Source organism: Leuciscus leuciscus (genome assembly GCF_965113295.1).
Source record: "Leuciscus leuciscus genome assembly, chromosome: 24".
NCBI lineage: Eukaryota > Metazoa > Chordata > Actinopteri > Cypriniformes > Leuciscidae > Leuciscus > Leuciscus leuciscus.
Window position 1 is genome coordinate 8,197,658 of NC_138723.1, and position 22,712 is coordinate 8,220,369.

The window sequence follows — 22,712 nt, forward strand, 5'->3', positions numbered from 1 at the left end:
GCGACTATAATAATCCACCACAACAAGTATGAGTGACTAGTCTATTTTTTTATTTTTTTTAATAGGGACAGTGCTCATTAATCAACAGTCAAACACTGTAAATAAGCCAGAGTTAACCCCACAGTTAACCCCACAGTTAACCACACAGGCTAATTTGCATCTGTTGCCCCTTGCCAGATTTAAAAAAGGCAACCTAAAATGTAAACACATGATTGGTAGGTTATCACATATACAAATCCAAATTATCCATAAATAAGAAACATGTATCACAAAAAATAAATAAATACTAAAAAATAGAAACAATATCAAATTACATAGAGTAACACTGCTAGGGATAATAATGGCAGTATCATAAAAATACAAATAATAATAATTTACACAATTACACATTTGATTTGCTTTTAGCCATTCATTTAAATTTAAATGTTGAATAGTTTGTACCACCCCTTAACTCAGTTGGTAGAGTATTCCAATCATAAATGGCTCAAACTGAAAAGACTGATGGTCCGAAAGTTGAACGTCTAAAACTGTACAACAGTCTTCTCTAGTAATTACTCTGCCATTAGTATCCTTTTGCATTATAAACTGATTTAATGGGGGAGGTGCATAAACATTAAAAAAATAATAATAATCAAACAAGCATCAACAAAATGTTTAATATTATCAAAACTCAATCAATTATATGTTTGCACCATGTTGCAATGATGAAAACTTTCCTATCAAATGTTTTAAGTGTCTGTTTGTAAAGAGGAAAAGCTTATCAATCTGCAGGTCAGGCTGGTGCTGCGCTGCACACTATGGCAGTGTTACAGGCGTCCCAGGCTGACCTGTTGAAGGACTTGAGTGCAGGCAGTGCAATAGATGAGGAAGCGTTCTCTGAACTGTGCAGAGCCACAGATCTGTCTCTCCCAAGCAAACGGCCCGTTCAATCGGCCGTTCAATGTCGGCGCTGGTTAGCACGGAGAGGCACCTGTGGCTGAACTTAACTAGAATTAAAGATAAAGACCGCGTCTTTCTGCTAGACTCCCCAGTTTCACCCTCTGGCCTGTTTGGTGACTTCATCAACACAGTCGTCAGAGGGTTCAGAGAGGTTAAAAAAGCTTGAGGAAGCTTTTGTCCAGTTCCTTTCTCGCCGCTCTCAAGGGGAGGGGCCATCGACCACCCAACCTCTCCCCGGTCCTTCAAAAGCCAGGGAGGTTAAAAAGTGTTCACTGCCAATGCAAAGTCGTCTCCTCAAAGATGTAGTGCTGAACCTCCTCAAGCTGCTCCTGTTTTTGCTGTACATCTGAATGTCTTTAAAAACTGTCCAGTGAATTCCCATGTACGGAGTAGGGAAAGCTAGAATCCACGAATCTCAACATGTTCTGTGGCTATGTCGTCACTTTGAAGGCATTGCAAGTATTTTAGAATTACTTTCCAGGAAGTTCCATGTTCCGTGAGTAGATGATGTCACTGCTGTCACGTTCTCTCATTCTTCACTGTGTTGTAGTTTTCTAAGGAAAAAACTGAGTTTAACACAAACATTCATGGGAACATGTGATTCAATCACAGTGGTCTGTATCATTAAAGAAAGACATACTCTACTCTATCTGTTCATTCATTCTAGTTCGTGTCAGTTTTTTTCTGAACACTAAATATCTCACCTTATCATGGATCTCCTCAGATATATCAGTTTGACTCTGCTCTGGACCACCAGAATCATGAGAAACTGGAACAAAACATTTGATTCTCTTTATATAGTTTATATGTGGTGAACAGACATTTCTGATAACTTTATGCTATCATCAGATATAGTGAAGAACACACAGTGTCTGCTTCAGTACGGGAAGAATAAGCTGTCTGTCATATTTTGCAACACTAACTGTATGTAAAATAAAATAGTTTTTTTTTTTCTTTGAGAAGAAAAAATACATGCATCATATCAAACTAGAAGCAAATAGCGTAATGTAAATGGTTGTATTGTATTACAACTTTATAATATACTCACAATTTGGCCGTTTCTCAATGCTCTCCTGTTTGACCAGTCTGATGTGATTACCAGGCTGTGGTCTGGATGTGCGAGATCGTTCTTCTCTGCTCTCCATTTCTCTCTGTTTCTCCTTTTCTCTTCTCACGGTTCTTGCTCTTCTGTGAGTTGATGTATCTCAAACTTATGACATGAAATTGATAAAATACTATTTCATATATTTTTTAATTGTTATAGTGTACAGAGAATTTATTTTTCTGTGTTCATGCAAAACAATTATTGCAGATTATAGATTTATTTCTTACCTTATGATTGACTGTGAGAAGAAAAATGGAATACAGAAAATATCTAGATTTCTGTTGTCTCTGTAAGTTAAGATTCTTATTATCCAAAATAAGATCTGAGTTCTGAGTGAATAATCATTTTAAGACTATATATATATATGCTATACATATTCCTAATGGCCAGCCCCCTTTCTACTGCACAACCCAGAGGGACGTGTTGTTCTCCTTTATACTTGTCAAACGGGTGACATGGAATGCCACACAATCACATATTTGTGTCATGATCACATTTCTGCTTTTCTTGAAGGTGAATAGGAGAAGGAACGCCTATTAAACAGAGAGACCCAGTTCAGTGTGTCAGTGGGTGGGTTCGGCTGAACTTTGGTGGATCAAGTGTCTCATTTTTATCCACATAATGTCAGTAAAGAAACAATAGCAAACTGAATGCTGCAGAAACGTGATGTAAGGTATTGCATCAGACATAATAACCCCAATATGGACAAAGGGACATAAGAAATATTCATAATGATTACAGTGAAAATCCCTAATAGTTTGAACAAATTGTGAAATAAAATTAAGGTTTTGGTAAGTATACAGTAATGAAGTACTTACAAATCATCAACAAACTATAAGTTTAAAGTTAATAATTCATAGTTTATAAATTGTACTCTCTACATTGTTAATGTATTAATAGGATATATATACAAATAGGGAGTTCTTCATTAAGTGTCACTGTAATTAACACAGTTATTATTGTTTAATTGGCTCGTAGTAAAGGAATTAGGAGTAAATAGTTCTCACTTTAGATTAGGTCAAGGAAAATCTATCTATCTATCTATCTATCTATATATATATATATATATATATATATATAAATTCAATTTTTATAAAAAAAATAATTTATATATATATATATATATATATATATATATATATTTTTTTTTTAAGGAACACTTATTCAATTTATATTAACACTTTATTACACTTAATGTCTATTAATGTCTAATAAAGGTTGGTTTAAAGCACTTAATTAATGTATTTTTTTTTTACCATTTTCCGTGACCTACTAGTGAGAACTATTTGCAGTTAATAAGTTGTTAACAAAGCATAAAAAACATGATCTAACTCTTTATATATGAGCAAATTAAACAATAATAATTATGTTAATTACAGTGACAAGGAGTGGAGGAGAGAGAAGCATGAAGAGGGAAGTTAGCTTGAGGAGAGATGTCTAGGCAACGACTAACAACTAACGTTAGAATTATATTCTCTTGAATTTTGATATGGCCGACACACGACCAAAGAGACGACGTTCCAATGAACAAATAGCAAAGAAGAGGGAAAAGGAGAAGGAACGCGTGAAGTCCCGAATTGACATCGGAAAAGCCTGTTTCAGGAAGCACGGAAGGGAGAGGGACGGGATGAGGAGGAGGAAGGGTCGAGCTAGCCTCCGTTTTGTTTGACAATACTTCTAACGTCAACAAGAAGTGACATCACCCGACATCACTTAGAGCACCTTTAATAATAATAATAATGATGTGCACAAATAAGTCATTTATAATAAGCACTACAACATTCCATAAGAAAATAAGATGGTCCAGTTTGATTTCATTGTGACACTGACATGTAATAAATGCATAGAAATTAATTTCTAGATCCATGAAACCCCAACAAAAATTTCTGAGCTTCATACAGTTAGTTAGTAAGTGATTGTTAGGAAGCAGACACACACTGGATGAGGATAAAATCAACATTGGGACTTTATTGTAGACAGGTGAGAATAACACGCCTGAGAAACGCATGTAATGCGGTCAGTCAATACAGGGAAGATCAGATTGCAGTGGAAAAAAGGTGAAGGCGGTAAACCAACACAGGCAAAACCATGATGGGAGAAAGAGTCTGTACACCCAAAGGGAGACTAGACAATGACTGCCTCACTTTGAAGGCTACGCCCTGCAAGTCGCAACTGTCGGATGGATTTATCATTGAGTTTGTGTCATTTCGGAAAAGTAACATTACAATTTAAGAAAGAAATTACCATAATTTACTCCTCATTTTATTTATTTATTTATTTTATAAGGACAACACACATTAATCAACATTTCTGTACATGTGCCAGTGCTAGTCAGCTGGCTCATTTTCAACTGCAGTCCTTTGCTGAGATGTTTTTGAATCCTTATAAAAAGTACATTATAACACCTCATAACTCCGTAAAGACAGCAATAACATCAAAAGAAGAATTCTCAGCACAGACACAAGCCATGAGAAGCAACAATGAACGGCAAAACATCAGCACATTAACTCAGTAACAGCAATCAGCATTTCCACACAAATAGCCATACAAGCATACAAAGCGACAACACATGAATAAACAATAAACATATGTAAAACACAGCCAACAGCATATCAATCTTGATACAGCACTATATAAGAACTTATACCATGGGCTGTTTAAATACTCGATTCTGATTGGCTGGAAGGTGTGCAGTAAAACCCTTTAATGCACAGGTAGTTCCAGTCAGTCTGATTACAGTTACAGTTCGAAATGAATCCGCTACTATAAACATTGGTAACCATAGTAACACAGTTACACTTGCAAGCAGAGTGAGAGACTCATATGAAAACGTTTATTTAGGTAGGCTAAATGGATGATTTTTGCATATCGTTTAATTTGTATGGTGAATATGGCAATTTTGAGAAATGGGCCCAGGCACAAGACGAAAAAGAAGACTTGTTGAATGACAAAAAGCGGCACAAAGAATTAACAATAAATAAATGACATGATTAGTTCAAATAAAGATTGCCTTGTCACTGTCAGTGTTGCCTGTCATTCATAAATAATTGTAATAAATCCATTAAAGAATCATTAAGTTAGCTATGCGCAACGAGGGGACTGTAGCTGCTAGACTTTAAAGAGACGCACACAGGTAACGTTAACTCGCGCACGCATCTCTCTCTCTCTCTCTCTCTGTTCCTTCTCTTTCAGTTCTCTGTCTCTCTCTTTTAATAATGAATTTAAATAAATGTGATGATTCATTCAAATAAAAGCAATCCGATGGCTCTACTTTATTTAAAGTGGACGGAGTGCTAGAACTAACGAGCCGTAACTTAAGAAAATAACCGTCATTTTTACACGTCTATTACACTGTGAACATCAGTTACAGCTTTAACTTGTTTTTAACTTGGCAAATAACCAAGGTATAAGCGGGATAATCCACAGCTAGCCATGCATTAAAGAATTTTAATGCACTTCGTAGAGGCAACCACCCTCCGCTTCGCGTCGGGTGGTTCTTCGCCTCTACGTCGTGCATTAAAATCCTTTAATGCATGGCTAGCTGTGGATTATCCCTTACATACCATACTCTTAATAAAATAAAATACAATATACCCAAGACACGCTGCTGGACGACTGGCCACGAGCAAAGGACATGGAACATTTTAGCAGCAGGTTACATAACAAACACAGTAATTAAATAAGCAATGAACTACAGATATTAAAAATGATCACATGTCTGATTTTCTAGAAGCCAGGCTTGAAGACTTTTGAGTAAAGGAGTGATATGTGGCACAGTTTCTTATTTCAGTTGGAAGTGTGTTCCTCTAGTGAGAAGCTCTTACGGAGAAGCATGATTGGCTAAAGGAGGTGGACCTGAAGGGGATTACACAGTCTCCTCTCTGTGCTGATCTTGTAGAAGTGGTGGAGGAGCATTTCCATTTAGGATCTTAAAAATCAATGGATGATCTCTCCAAACACATAGGGCCCTATTTTAACGATCTGAAACGCAAGTGTCAAGCGCAAAGCGCATGTAACTTTGTGGGCGGGTCTCGGCGCTGTTGCTATTTTCCCGGCGGGATAAATGACTATTGCGCCCGGCGCAAATCTAAAATGGGTTGGTCTGAAGTAGCTTCATTATTCATAGGTGTGGTTTGGGCGTAACGTGAAATAAACCAATCAGAGCGACATCTCACATTCCCTTTAAGAGCAGGCGCGCTTGTTCTAAAGCGGATTCCTATTATAACGGCGGATTTGCCAGACGCGCGCCAGGAGCGGTTCACAGCCGAGGAGACCGACGTTCTCGTCAGGGACATTGGGGATGGAGAAACCCACCCAAATTAACTTCGGTTAAACAGGCGTATGATAATTTGGGTAAATGTGTAAGCTAGATGTATGCTTTTATAATAAATTGTCTGTCTATCTATCTATCGTAATAATGTATGATTTGCAAAAATGAAAACTGCTGCTTCTTTGTGTAGATGAGAGAATCAAAGTGCTGATTGGCCTTGAGGGAACATTAGACTGTCACACTACGAGTGCCTCTGTCTGCTTTATTTTGATGTTATTCACGCATCCCCAAATAATATAGTTTATGTGTTGCACATTAATGGAGCTATTCGGTTGATGATTTTAAATGTCATACCACCTGATCCATGTTGGCATTGCCATCTTGTGGCAGATCGCTTATATAACTTGCCAACTTTAAATATTTTTTTGTTTAATGTTTTCTTATTATCTACTAGTTTTTTCCTTCTCATAGTCTCTCAGCACATAACTAAGCTTTGATGGCTGTTTTGGGTGTATATTTAAGTTTTAGGAGTTGACAGTTCTACGTGGTTGATCTGTTGTGTGAATCAGTGTTCTGGCTACTCGTCATGTTCAAAAATACGAGCATCAGAGTTGTAAGTACAGGTTTGTATACCCCCCCCCCCCCCCCCCCCCCCAATTTATCCGTCTCAGACTTTTTTCTTTTCTTTTATCTTCACAATAATATAAATGATTAGTCCTAAAGTGAACACAGAGGGACTGGCTGGTCATACTGTCAAATCTGTTACTTGAAATGTGAGGGGTCTAGGTGGTCAAATGAAAAGATCAAGAGTGTTCTCGCACTTAAACTATAATTTGAACTTTGCTAAAAGTGAGTGTTTTCCCATAAATGAATTAGCAAAACAAATTCCTCCAGCTATGCTCCCTTTCTACATGTCCTCTACAGGTTTCCATTACCTAGGGTTTCATATTTCAAACTCATTCAAGTCATTGCACAAAGAAAATTTAACAAAATTAATGGACCGCATTAAAGCAGATCTTCAGTGTTGGAGCAATCTTCCACTTTCTTTTGTAGGTAGGATTGAATCAGTTAAAATGAATATTCTACCACAAATACTTTTTTATTACAGACTATTCCTATTTTTCTTCCTAAATATTTTTTTAAATAATTCGACACCATTATATCCTCATATATTTTGGGCTAGTAAGCCTCTGCGTGTACACAAGTCAACTTGTGGGGGTCTCGCTCTTCCAAATTTCCTTTTCTATTATTGGGCAGCTAATATTCAGAAAATATATGCATGGTGTAATTCTCCGAATATTGATTGGCGTATGACAGAAATTTGTGACGCTTCTCTAAATACAACACTAACCCAGATTGTGCTTTCATCGCTCAAAATTTTAAATTAAACACATTGTCCACCTTAATGCCAATTTGTGTAACCATCTTTTTGTACCTTCTACTTTGGATTCAACTTTTGCACAGCTCAGAGAGAAGGGCCTAGAACTGTTTCATGATTTGTATCCTGATGATATTTGCGTCATTTAATGATTTACTGAGTAGATCAAAAATTCCTAAATCCAATTTATTCCGCTATTTTACAATTGCATGCATGACTTTGCTAAAGCACACTTTGCTACCTTCCCTCACCAGTCAAAGAAAACTTTAATTGAAGATATAATGTCACTTCCGAAATCACATATCTCCTCAATGTATGTCCTGTTACGCTCTTCGCAGTTCCCTCCTCTTTTTGATGTGTGCAGTAGATGTTCGCTATCTCCAACAAATCATTCTCATACATTTTATACCTGTCCTAAATTGTATTCATTCTGGTCTTCCTTTTCTGCTACACTGTCAAAGGCTCTTAATGTCTCTGTGAAACCCTGCACAATTTTTGGAATAACACCTGTTGATGGCTTGTACAACAAGCGCCATGCTGATATTATTGCTCTTGCTTCATTGATGGCCAGAAGACGAATACTGTTGCATTGGAAATCCTCATGCCCCCCTTCTAATGTTTCTTGGCTGAAGGACTTAATGTCCTTTCTACACCTGGAAAAACTAAATACTCCATCAGAGACTCTGTTAACTCATTTTATAAAATGTGGAATCCTATCCTTTCCTTTGTTGAGACTGTCCTTTCATTGGAGATTTGATTATTTTTCTCCCCCCTTTTTCTTCTTCTTCTGTAATTTTTTTTTTCTTCTGTGATTTTTTGTGGGATATTTTGGGATGGGTAGAGTTAAGAGTGTTCTGTATATTTGTATCATTTTTTTTAATTCATTTCTATGGATGTTAGAAAAGAAAAACAGTATGTTGTGATGTTTTTTTATGAGATGCACAAATTGTCACTTAAAAATCTGCTCAATAAAAATATACATACAAAAATAATAAAATACACTAGAAATAACAGTACATTTTACAATGGCTACTTTTCTGAAATTAGACAACCTTCGATGACATATGTGACCCCTTCGAGATGAGACACAGACAACTGAATTCAGAATCGCATACTAACAGACTACTCTAACTATTTTTGCCATAGAAAGATATAGGAGAATAGTAAGAGTATGCTAGGATGCAGTTCTGAATTCAGCAGCTGACTGAGGGAATGAGTGAGGCATATACAGTGCATGCATTCCTTGATTCAGTGTCTGTTGCTTGCAGGTGGAGGTGATTAAAAGGAGGTTATCTTTTAATTGATCAAATCATCAGTGATGATCATTAAATGTTGACTTAGAACAGTGGTTTTCAACCTGGGGACTCACCACCGCTCTGCACATTTTGTATGTCTCTCTTATCTGACACACAATTCAGTTCTCAATATAGAGCTCTCATGATGAATGACTGAATCAGGAGTGTTAAATGAAGAAGAAATACAAAATGTGCAGAGCGGTGGAGTTGAGTATCACTGACTAAGAAAATGGATCGATAGAGCATCATCAACTCTATTTTATTCAGCTCTGTTGTATAAATTATTGCATTTTGTAAGACAAAGGTTCAAAATTTAAGATCAAGAAAAAAAAATACCCTGTGTTCTCCCTCAGTCTTCGTCCGTTCTTGTTAATGTTTAGTGTGATTTTCTCCTGGTTCCTGAGCGTTGTCATTAAAGACTATAATCTTCATCCTCCTTCGTCTTCGTGCTATTTCCACTACCATGTTACATAACGTTGTTTGTCACAACATGTCTATTTAAAATAAAGTGTTGACCGGACAGTTTTAAAGACTCACTTTTAAAAAAAAAGAGTTGTCATTGCTAATGCTTTCATTCACCTTTGGTTGTAAAGGTTGTGCAGGACATCTGAGATATCTTTAAACATCTGAATCATTTAGATTTACTCTATCCCACATATATTGTAAAAGGAATAACAACTACTTGCAGGATGGAGGTGTTGGAGGCTACATGCAGAGGACATTAAAACTCCAAGTGAGTCCATTAGATGGTCTAATAAAAGACCCAAATGTGTATAACATTTTGATATGTCCATGCTTTTTAATATATTTTATCAATATATTTAGATGATTGTTTCAATGGTGGTGACTTTGTTCAATTGTAGATGCATGACAGACAATATATTATTAACAATAAAAGTTACAGAACAACTCTGATGCCGGTAACATTTATTCAGGTCACACTGATTTCATGAGATTGGCAAATGCTTCAAATGTTAATTAAACTGATGCAGATGTCAGCAGTGTTGTGACCTCACTAATACAGATGTGCCTGTATATGTCTTAACAGAGTCACAGAACAACACTCTTAACAGAGATACATTCACAACACAAATCAAAATCAAATTCACAATCACAAAAATAGCTCAGAAAAACACCTCACAGTTACAGTACATGATTAAAAATCAAAGACTAAGATTTGAAGCTCGAACATTTGAAAGAAAATCTGTTCTAAAATAAGATTTCATGAATGTCAACAAAACAAAATAATTCATGCATGTATAGGTGAAATAATTATTTGTCACTAAGAGTATACCACAACAATCGAATTAGTACTACATGTTTACATAAAACACATCTTTATTTTATTGGAATAAAACACTTAGCTTAGTTTAATTATTTTTTATGTTTTCTTATTACAAGGCAAGAGCAAGTGCAAGCAACTTTTTGTATAATGACACTCATGCATTAGTCAGGATATGCTATGATTAATATTGAAATCAGCAGTTTTTTAATTTTTTTTAATTTGTTGTCATAGTTAATATTCATGGATAGTTGGATTTTAAGGTGTGAGTTTTGAGTTTTCTTACCATCATAACAAACTAATTTAACAGAGGTCAGAGAGGGAGTTAATTGAGGTTTAGGCTTTTCTCTGCATCTTCTTTTGTGATTTCCCCCCAGGGTATTTCTGCAGGCTCTGCATCGTACTCCTCTGCAAACTGCTCATTGAATTCTGCCATCACGTATTTCCAGTATGCTGAGGCCTCTATACTGGGGTCTGGATCGATTCGCCAGTCTGGATAGATTTTGCTGTATTCTTTATATGGATGCGACTGATCATTGGTGTCTTCGCACTGAAAGCGTGAGTTGCTGTACACTAGTGATGAGCAGATGTCAGTCACTAGTTTTTCAGAATCAGTAGATCTGTAGGTGCCGAGACCTTGTGGTCTGTGGATTGAGACAAAGTGTTCAGTGTGAGCGTCTCCTCCAGCCTCACATGGTGCCTGACAGAATGGACACTGTTTCCCACAGCCTTGCACTCGTTTGAACAGCACATCCTGTGGTTTGGTTTGAAGACTATGAATTTTCCTTTGAAAATCTCTTTCTTGGAAACTTGCTTTCAGTGATTTATCCATGTCCACTACAGAACATTGAAGGCATTCAGCAAATTTTTGGGGATTTGCGTTATTCAGTGTGCTGATTTTGTCCACTGCGTCCTTGGGAAAAACAAGCCTATTTACAAGTTTATTACAAATGTTCTCAATAAATCCCTTGATGTCATTTATCTCTGGGTCTCGCTCTGCCTCTTCAATGGCCTGTTTAATTTCACTGATGACTTCATTGACGAGGTTCTCCTTCAATGTGAACATTCTGTTCTCTGCTGAAAAGTGCTTTTGGATTTTGTCCACAATAAAGGCTTTAACAAACATTTCATATGACGAGATGAACTGCAAATATTTTTCAAATTCAGATTCATCGAGAAGATTTTTCAAGACTGAAATCTGAAATGTTGTCCTAGATCCAAAAATTGATGAGTTTTCACCAGTCACCATCTTGTCTGCCATTTTCATGCCCAAGTTCTCTGAAATATATCTTTCTAAAGCAGGTTTTAGGCAGTTTCTCGTGAATTCATCAGCTTTCTTCTGACACTGGTCTCGTTCACGGTAAAGGTCAATGAAGTCAGAGCGGTATGTTTGTTTGAAGTTCTCCAAGGCTGTTCGTGGGTTGTTTTCCTTGATGAATTGATTGTGAATCTCTTGAAATTCTCTGCTTGCAAAGCCGCATATGTGCAGTTTAAGGGACAGCTCAAAATCTTCCTGTAGCTTAAGATCTTCATGAGCCTTAAGTTTCTCATCAATCATGTTAAGAATTTCCCTGATGTATGTGTCATCATAATCATCATTACATTCCCCCTTTAATTTAACAAATTCCTGACAATCCCTGATAAGGTTGTCTGACATCTCTTGAACTATCTTGATATGATTTTTATACCACCAGTTGTTATACCACTTTGTTTGGTCTTTACAGGCAATAAAGTTTCCATGGCCATGACTGTTTAAATCTTCAACTTTGTCTAAGTTTTGAGCCATTGAACTTCCTCTAGATTGAAGATGTATCCTCAAACGATGAAAAACTCTTTTCCTGATATCTTGTTGTTCGAGCCCTGTGCATGCCAGTGTCCTGACAGTCTCCTGCCACATTTTATCAAATGCTTCTTCCAGCATGGAGTCTGACATGTCTGACTTGTTCTCTCGACAGTTTTTCAGCAAGTTCAGCACTTTTTCCTCCATTGTGTCCATGTATGTCTTTTGGATTCCTTCCACTTTGATCATTCCACTTCGACGTGAAACAGCTGCATCCAGTTTGATTGTGACAGAATTTGAAAGTTCCTTCTTCAAAGACGTGGCAGAGTTTATAAAGTCTTGTCGATAATTTTCCACTAGTTCAACATGACCTTCTCCTTGTTCATAGTATGATTCGATCTTGTCATTAATTTCATCTTCTCCTTTTGAAAGCTCAAATTCTGCTTTTTGTAGTAAATGATAACGAACATCTTCAACGGTGCACTTCTCAGAGTTTTCAAATTTTTCATGGTTTAAGATCTTGGTTTCAGCTTCTAACGCCCATGTGTGCATTTGCTTTCTCAGTGTCCAGTCCCATCTGTTGTACTCTGTGCACAGTTTCATGTATGCATCAGCCACCAGGCTGTTTCTGAAACTGAAGATGAATTTCTCAAATTTCACAGCAGTCCACAAGTCTTTGGTCCATTTAAGAAATTCATTGATGTTGTAGGACTCATAATCTCTGAAGATTTCCATTATATGCTTTTTGAGATCATATACAGACTCACTATAGCCAATACTCACTGGTGCCATTGGGGGCTTTCCATGCCACAATCCAGGGATGTAGTGGTCACCCGTCTTAGTGTCATAGTTCATCACATCTGTAAATTTGCTGAATTCCAGTTTGTTCTCCATTTTGGCTGCAGCTTGTGTCATTTCATCCAGTTGTTCCAACAGAAATTTACGGTCTCTCATGTTTGAATCATGAGCCGAGACATCAGCAACATTCTGGTGTACAAACAAACACTTGTGTTTCTTTCCCGTCTCCTTCATCCTGAGGAAGGCGTGAACAATGATCTGTAAAATGTCTTTCATCTCTGTTGAATTCTCCATGGCAATGTTGACAATTGTTACGTCACTCAGTCCAACAACAAGAGTTGCCAACTCATTGTCATGTTCATGGCTGTTGTCCAGTTGTGCGAGCTCAGGGGATTTCAGTCCTTCAGTGTCAATTATCACTATATAATCACAATTGAGTTCTGCTTGGCAATCATCTGCTACTTTAATAAGCTGCATAAAGGCTCCCCTGGTGCACCTTCCACTGCTTACTGCAAACTGAACTCCAAACATGGTGTTCAACAGCGTTGACTTTCCTGAACTCTGGACCCCCAAAACTGTGACAACCATAATCCTGTTTTTGGACTCCACCAGTGTGTTTAATTCAGAAAACACACTAGAAAGCCATTTCACAGGGATATTTGAAGAATCTCCATCCACTAGTTCAAGTGAAAATCCATCCAGTAGTAGTTCAGCACAGAGTCTAGGTAAGTGTTCCAGCTGTTTTCGGTGAAGTGCATCTTCTGGAAGCGAGACTGAAGCCTCGTAAAGCTGGCTCATCTCTCGAATGAAGTGCTCCACTCCTAAAGAACTGTTTGAAATCTTTTTATCAAGCTCAGCAATTTCTGCCTTGTTTCCACAAACATCTTGACATTTCTGTTTGTACAGTTCTCTGAGTTGAGGCAGTACTTCATGTGATCGATTCTCTAGAGCGTTTCTCAACCATTTTAAGTAGTAGGCCCTTTCTGGTGTTGATATTGCACTGATGAAGCAGCTCATAGTGGCAGACATGTTTTTGCTACCTTGCTCTTCTCTGAGTTTATCTTTCTGCATCTTAAGGTCCTCTTTGTACTTCTCAATATCCTTATCCCCTACTTTCTTTAGTCGGCATTCCTCCTTCTCTAACTTGGCCAGTTTCATCAAGATCTCTCCTTGCAAGGGCAGCTCCTCCTTCTTGAACTGCACTATATCCTCTATTTTTGATGTGATTTCATCTGCACTTTTTTTTGCACGCTGACATTCTTCACCATCCTCGTCTACAAAGATTCCCAGATTTCGTGCAATCTCAGCTAAACGAACAACTGAGGTTTTGTGATTGTTGTTATTAATTGCATCTTGTAACTTGCTCTGAATTTTATCAACAAAGTCTGCATCATTCTGCTTGGCTTTATAGATGAAATTGCTTTTCTTCAGCTTGAGCTTGTTGACTGTTGCTTTTATGCTTTTGCTGTTGGAGTCCCCCACAAAAAATAGCTGAGGCGTAGGTTTCTGACTGGGCACTGAAATGAACTGAGTATCTAAAAGTTGTGATTCAAAGAACACAAACACAGCAGTTGAAGCCTCACAAAGAAAAGAGTACTGTGTTTCAAAGTCCTGGATGTCACCTCTCAGGTTTGCAATCGCTATTGGCTCAGGAAAGACATCAATGTTCTTGTTTCCACAAGGAAGATACCAGGCCATCTCAACCAAGCCATTTGATATTTTCTTGGTGATGTTTCCACAACCCATGTTGAAGTGCACAAAGGTATCAGTGTATTGCTGTGAATTGCTGAGCAGTTTATTCAGAATTTCTGATTTGGAAATGTTGCACCTGCCAAGTCTCACAAAAGACACTAACGGTAGGTCTGAGAGAACAATCCTTTCTTCCACAAATCCACTTGGATCTGACAGGGAGTGTGGTCTGTATTTTTTCACAATATCTCTCATTGCCCAAAGCATAAGCGTGATCTGATTGTCATCACTGTTTGGAAGCAGCAGAGGAACCGCAAACTGACACATGGACATTTTCATGATCATTTCCTGTTGAAGAAAACTGTCAGAACAAAGAAACACAGCAGTCAAAACGTCTAAAGGGTTTACTGACTGAGGACAGTCTGATTCAGCACTATCCTGATCATCATCCGACTCTGAATCTTCTGCCTCATCTGAAGAGGAACACTTAACACTCCTCGCTGTCGTTTGTAGCAACATCAGTCTCTTCAAGAACAGCCATGGCAGATCTGAAAGGGACTGGACAGACACATCTGTCACACTGTTCTTGTTGATCTGCAGCACTGTGTGGAGAGTGAGTTTCTTGCCATAATACTCTGCCAAACCCAAATTTTCCAGGAGTTTCTTCATGATGTTCGCTGTAAATTAGAAGAAAATGAGTTACATTTTAAAATATCTTCTTTTGTGCTCAACAGAAGAAAGAAACTCATACAGGTTTTGAACAACCTGAGGGTGAGTCAGTGAGTCAAAATGTTCAGCCCTTAGTTGGACTACAGACAAATCACCAAATAATACTAACCGAGAGCAGGCAGCACATAATAAGAGGTATAGACACAGGATATATGGGAATATGGGATAGCCAGCATGGTCAAAATAGATAACAGTTTAGGTACAGTTTTTGCTCATAAAGCAGTATCAATATTTTCTGCCCTAATTTTGAAATGTCTGAAACACTCTGTATTAGTTCCGAGTGTTATTTAAGACAGACACTGTTACAACTGGTTAACCCACCCCTGGTAGACTTCAAGAAAATAAAAATAAAATACAAACATAGAATGTAGACCCAAAAAGAATAATAATAAAAAAAAAAAAAAAAAATTACATAGATGTTAAAAAAGTTGACACAATATCAAAAGCAGCATGCAATAAATTCACAGTCTTAACATTGGATCTATGCATACGAGAAGTTGAGAGTTCCATCGATATAATGTCCAGCAAAGACACTGTCCATGTTCGTCTGTCCATTGTGTGAGGAGGATTCCAGCGGTTAACTAAAAATGTTTTGTAAATAACAGTAAATATCTTTGTTGAATGGATAAGCTAAGGTCCCTAAAATCATTTTTTTTAAATGGTGTGGGGTCAAAGAAATATCAGTGTCCAACAGATATGATAAGTCCTGTGAGAGCTGGGCCCAAAAAGGTGAGAGAGAGGGACACTCCCAAAAGAAGTGCAAGTACGTGCCTAGAGATCCTTGAGAACACAGATTACACTTGGGAGAGGAGGATAGATTCATATAGAAACGTTTCATAGGAGTCAAGCAAACCCTTTGTAGTAATTTCCAGTAATTTTCATTTGATGATTGGGGTTCTTCGAAGACAGCTTAAACATCCTCCATACCTGATCCAAAAATAAATGGACTGCATTTATATAGCGCTTTCAACAGACCCATGGCCACCAAAGCGCTCACTCATTCATACACCGACGGCGGTGTCAGCCATACAAGGCGCCATCCAGCTCATCGGGAGCAGCTGGGGTTAGGTGTCTTATAAATAAGTAAATGAATAAAACATGCACATCTTCATTAAGATCTTTGGCCCAAACAGTTGTAACAGATAAGGGTTTGAATGAATGCTCAAGAAGATACCGATAAATAACCGAAACAGAAGAGGGAGATCTCTCAGGAGGAATGATTACTTTTGCAGTGGGTGAATAGGTAAATGGGAGTCCCAAGGCACCCCTTATGCCCGAAGGGCCGATCTTATTCGCAAATACATATAAAAAGATACCTTGTAAATTACAGACTGAGCATTGTTAAATTCATTGCTAGGGAGGTCGTGTCTGGAGTGCCAGGGCGATACCTGAGGGACAGACCAAGAGGGCTGCATCTGGGGGGCTGGGTGGTAACCTAACCCTAACCCATGCGGAGAGAGGCCATATCCTTAACTTCAAGACCCACAAGACTGTGTTTGAAGTATTATCGTCAGCCTTGTCCTAGTTTTGTTTAGTAAAGTTTTAGTCAACTAAATGTCTGAGCATTTTAGTCTAGTTTTAGTTAATGAAAACTAAGCCACATTTTAATCATGTTGCATAATGGTTAAATTGATAATCCTGATTATTTTGTTCAAAATGATAATAAATTATAATGAATAGAAATTTATTTTTACATTTCATTAGAATTATTACGGTTTCACCTATAAGCAGAAAAATCAAGAGAATGTCAGCCCATATGAATGGAAATGCATACCTTCTTTGCATACCATCTAACCACCATCTCATCTAATTTCCTGATTTATTATAGCTTTATTATATCAGTGGTTTTCAATTCTGGTCCACCTGGGGACCCACCGCTCTGCATGTTTTGTATGTCTCTAATAACTGACACAGTCAGTGCAGTTTATGGAGCTGTAATGATGATCTGAATCAGGTGTGTTAAATACGGGTGACATACAACATGTGCAGAGCGGTGGGTCCCCAGGAGGACCAGAATTGAAATCCACTGATCTATACAAAGATTGTAGAACAACAAAAACAAATTAAACTAATAGTACTAATAGACAGAAAGATAGTACTAGTACTTACTCTGCACAGGGAATGCTTCTCTGAGGTCTGGAGGTGGCTGCACTTTTTCCTTTGATTTTCTATGTAATATACGTTTAAACAAGAACATGTTGTAATCACACAGGTAGATGCTGCAACTTGGTGGTGGTTGAAGAGATTCCCCCTTCTGTAAAGCGCTTTGAGTACACAGAAAATGTAAAGAATTATTATTATAATTATAATTTTGTCTTTTAGAATAAAAGACAAATCTAGACTTTCATTACAGACAATTATCAAAGTATAAGAACATATGAAGCATAATGTAATAACTGCACATAATGTAAGAAGTATTACATTATTATTGTAATAAAATGTCCATATTGTAATAATCTTCTCAAAACGTAATAAAATCTTGAGCTCATAATGTAATCATTTTTACATTATGAGAAATGTATTATATTGTAAACTCACCAGAAACATTTCATAGTTTCATAATTGTATTAGTACTCCCTTTAACCAGTGTGGATTGGAGAGATCCTTAAGTGTGGTACGAGGAAAAATACTATTCTTGACAAGTGTTATGGTAATATTAAGGACGCTTATGTAGCCAAGGACTGTGGAACTCAATTCGGGGAATGACTAACATGACCCCAAGGAAATCAATGTTCGTCTGCAATGAATTCGATAGGGCAAATAACTGAACAATTTTTATATGAGATTTGAGACTGATACTTTTAACAAATGCTGTGAAATATTAAGCAAAGTAATTTATAATAGTTGTGACAACTGTTCTTTCAAAGACATTTGCTGAGGAACTCACACCAGCCTGGCATAGCCTTTTTCAGCTTTCTGTTGATTTGCATATAGTACCAGAGCTTTGGAAAAAATCTGATGTTGCAGTGAGCAGCACGGGATCCCCACAAGGATGTGTTAGTTCGCCATTTCTATTTACTTTTTACACAAATGACTGTATTAGTAATCAACCAAATCAAATGTATTTAAATTTCCGGATGATACAATAATTATGAACCTGTTAACAAAGGATTCCAGCATTGATGAGTACAAAGCAGCTGTGGAAAGGCTTGTCGGCTGATGTGATGTCCATCACCTCCTGATCAATGTCAAGAAAACTGAAGAAGTTATTATAGATCCCAGATCAGTGGGCGATAGGAGCTCTGTTGTGATACATGTACAGGATATTAAACAGGAGGCTTCCTACAAGAGTCCACATCGACAGTGAGCTCAAATGGCACACACACATCAAGTTTTTATTTTATTTTTAGTCCATCAGCGACAACATTTTTTAAGAAGATTAAGATTATATGGAGTCAGTAGCAATATTATGCAATTTTTTTACAGAGCCACGATAGAGTCTGTCTTACACTACGGAATCTTCATTTGGTTTGGGGACCTAACGGTGAAAATGAAAGCTCAAATCAGTAGCTTAGTCAGGTTAGCAGGGAAAATTACGGGAATACAGACACTCAATTCCTTACAAGATCATTTTGAGATGTCTATGATACAGCATGCCAATAAGATTTTATCGGACACGTGTTGTGTTCAGAGTATGTGTGATGAACTCTGGTAGGAGATACTGTACAGGGTCCCGCTATGCAAGCATAATCACTACAAACATTCGTTTGTTCTATTGTCGACAAAACTGGGCTGGGTTTTCCGATAACGTTATCTCTTAGCGCGCTACGAAGACTCTTAAGGTATAACTTAACTAAAGGTATACCATTTCTAGGCGTGTTCCCCGAACCATACCTTAGAAAGCTGCTTAAGATATCCCTTCTTACGTGCGACGTTACCCGGTGCTGTCCGTGGCGATGGTGCTGAATCTGTTGATATCGATGACTCGAGAATCAATTATTCTCTTGTCCAGGCGCTTTTTCACTGTTATATGCTAGAAAGTGGTGTTCTTTATAAAAGAAGCACTTCAGAAATATTGAAATTACATCTATTAGGACTATTGGATATTATAAAAAATAATCCAAACTATAATAGCCTATAATAGCATATAGCCTACATATTTTAAAATTGTAAAATTGCTGCCACAATAACCATTTCAAAAATTTTATGTGCTTTCATCTCTTTCCCATTTTTGTTCGCTGAGGTGGAGCTGCGATGAAATATTGTTCTTGGAAATACTTTCCAGCATTTCAGTAATAAAAGTTTACATCTTATGTACGGTGCTCGGCAGTGATCAAAAAGGATTTAAACAGTGAATTTTGAATCTCTTCTTGTAAACTCAGAGATCTGGATTCAGACGGCAATTAAATTAGCACACGACATGATTGTCAACAGTAGGTACTAATTTGGCCAGGGATTTTTACACGGGTTGGGTGAGAAAAAACACTGATATTATGGATTCGGACGGCACTAAAATCACCGACTTACCCCTGTAACTGTTTAAAATACAGGACGAGCCCATGAGAAACAATATTAGCGTCCGAACAGAACTTAACTGACAGTAGCCTATGCTTTCACTGGCCTTTAAAAGCGCTCTTTTATTAAATTAATAATATAATATATAATAATAATATAATTAAAATTCTAACAACAATCAGTGTGATTGACAATTTTATTTTTTGCATGAAAACACTTGAATTAGCCTAAATGAACTGTCTGTGTGTATTAAAACTTCAGAATTATATTCATATAGACCTGCAACAGTGATAAGGTAAAGCTAAGAGTGGTCCAGACCAACCTTACGAAAGTGTGACTTACAGAAGATATACTTAGCGTACGAACGTGTCGGGAATCGTGCCATTACGTTAAGAGAGAGGTTAAGGAATAGGTTAAGAACTACTTAGCGATAAGAAAGTTTTGGGGAACCGGGCCCTGGTTGATATCGATGACTCGAGAATCAATTATTCTCTCGTGCAGGGGCTGCTTCACTGCATTATGTGAGAAAGCGGTGTTCTTTATAAAAGAAGCACTTCAGAAATAGTTGAAATTGCATTTATTAGGACTTATTGGATATTATAAAAAATAATCCAAACTATAATAGCCTATAATAGCCAAGCCTACATATTTTAAAATTGTATCATATATTGCTGCCATAATAACCATTTCAAATTTTTTATGTGCTTTCTTCTCTTTCCCATTTGTGTTCGCTGAGGTGGAGCTGCGATGAAATATTGTTCTTGGAAATACTTTCCAGCATTTCAGTAATAAAAGTGTACATCTTACGTACGGTGCTCGGCTGTGATCAAAAAGGATTTAAACAGTGGATTTTGAATCTCTTCTTGTAAACTCAGAGATGTGGATTCAGACGGCAATTAAATGACCAAACGACCTGTTTGTCAAAAAACAGTAGGTACTAATTTGGCCAGGGATTTTTATGCGGGTTGGGTGAGAAAAAAACATTGATATTATGGATTCGGACGGCACTAAATTACCCCTGTAAATGTTTAAAATACCGCACGAGCCCATGAGAAACAATATTAGCGTCCGAATAGGACTTAACTGACAGTAGCCTATGCTTTCACTGGCCTTTAAAAGCGCTTTTTAATTAAATGAATAATATTGTATAATAATATAATTAAAAATCTAACAACAATCAGTGTAATGACAGTTTGATTCTTTGCATAAAAACACTTGAATTAGCCTAATTGAACACTGTCTGTGTGTATTAAAACTTAAGAATTATATTCGTATAGCCCTGCAACAGTGATAAGGTAAAGCTAAGAGTGGTCCAGACCAACCTTTCCGAACGTATGACTTACAGAAGGTATACTTAATTAAGAACGTTTCGGGAAACGCGTATTAACAATAAGGTAGGCTACAGCTTAAGGTGTAACTTAAGAACGACGTACACTGTAAAAAATTTCTAGCCTTTCCATGGCCCAAGTGCAATTCTTGTTGCAATAGTCTGTTAACATTGGCTCACTGAGAAATAATGAGAAATAATACGTCAGACTAATTGAAAAATTTAGATGTAACCAGTCACTAGAAAATTTTGACTTGGGGATGTAATTTTTTTTTACAGTGTAGCGTTAAGGAGGTTTCGGGAAACCCAGCCCTGATTAATAAGCAACTCCAGTAAGGTGGTGATATAACATGTACTGTTGGCGGATTAGAGGTAATATAAATACAGGAGTTGCATGCTTTTTAGGTGATTTATGAACTAATAGTGTTTATGTTTTTATTTTCTTTATTTAATAATATTATTTTTATTTAGTTTAGGGAAGAATGCTTAATGTGGAGTGAATATTAATGTTTGAATGATGGATGTTTTTGGTGGGTTGATGTTGCAGCAGTTCTCTCATCTAAGACAAATTTCTCCAACAGGAGAACATAAAAAAGTACCTTGACCTACCTTGACTTCTACTTCTACTTCTTACATACTGTATACATTTTTTTAAATGAAGCGTAGCAGGCACGTGCAGAGGGGGGGGGGGCGTTGGGTGCTCGAGCACCTGCCCTTTTGCCCCTTGGTGCCCAAAGTGCCCTTTTGTCAAAGCAAAATTTCCTCTCCTTTTTTTGTAATTAAAGGCCCTTTTGTGGATGCCTGCCCAATCTAACTATTAGTAAAATTAACAAATAATAATTTAGCCGTAAATAAAATGACCCACATGATGACCTTTCACCTGACGAACTCAACCGGGACGATTCCTCACGCTGCACGCGCATTTTTTTATTTCGCGCGGCTACGCGCACTACCAGAGGATATCTTCAACTCTGCGGCTGCTGGTAAGTGGTGTTTCATTCTCAGCGAAGTGCTTTTGATGTTTGTTTGTTTGTTTACTTATTATTATTATTATTTTACTAGAACGACGTGAAGAGAGCATGCATAAATGTTGTTTATATTGCTGTGTGTAACTGTTTGGCTGTAGTGTAGAAGTAACGTTAGCTTGCTGTTTAGGGAGAAAAGTTTCACGGGCGTCGAGGGGTCTGGTCTTTTTATGTTATTTATACTTTAAACTATTATTATTATTATTACAATATTTATTTAAAAAACGTAGAGTGCCTTAAAAATGATCACAACACTGGTAAGGCTTACCAGTATCTTATGTTTTGTTGTGTGCAGCAGCCTCTGTGAACATCTCCCCTATAGCAGCCTGGGCAGAGTCTGCAGCTTTACAGCAGGTCAGTGAGCTAGTGAGCCAGCTCTAAACACTGTCAGCAATCTTTACATCTTGTCATGGTCACATAAAAATAGTTTAATCAGCTAATATATCCCCTATATGTTTTTTTTTAATGTCTACAGTCTCAGATCAACTCCAGCAGTATCATCATCAGCAGCAGCAGTAACAACAACAACAGCAAAGGCAGCAAACTCACTTAAGGACTTTAGTAAGCATTTACCAGAACAGGTACCACATTAATGTTAAAAATATTGTAAAGTATTAATTGCTGTATTTTTTTCTGTTTG

At 37.3% G+C, this 22,712-nt stretch overlaps 2 protein-coding genes across 4 annotated transcripts in view; both read right to left on the bottom strand.

Moving 5' to 3' along the window:
- LOC309489858 (up-regulator of cell proliferation-like) overlaps nucleotides 1-22,712 on the bottom strand; it is a 257,487-nt gene that overhangs the window by 112,251 nt on the left and 122,524 nt on the right. The window lies entirely within an intron of this gene.
- LOC309489860 (up-regulator of cell proliferation-like) overlaps nucleotides 1-22,712 on the bottom strand; it is a 96,990-nt gene that overhangs the window by 31,712 nt on the left and 42,566 nt on the right. For 2 of the 3 annotated variants that reach the window (XM_082158777.1, XM_082158778.1), the window contains exons 2-3: nucleotides 17,375-17,529; nucleotides 9,903-15,213 (exon numbers count right to left, since the gene is read on the bottom strand). In XM_082158777.1, the coding sequence (XP_082014903.1) occupies nucleotides 10,595-15,213; nucleotides 17,375-17,462 (4,707 nt within the window). In that variant the 5' untranslated portion in view covers nucleotides 17,463-17,529 and the 3' untranslated portion in view covers nucleotides 9,903-10,594. Of the gene's footprint in view, nucleotides 1-9,902; nucleotides 15,214-17,374; nucleotides 17,530-22,712 lie in introns of those variants that run through there. The other variant, XR_014202544.1, reaches the window with a different exon arrangement.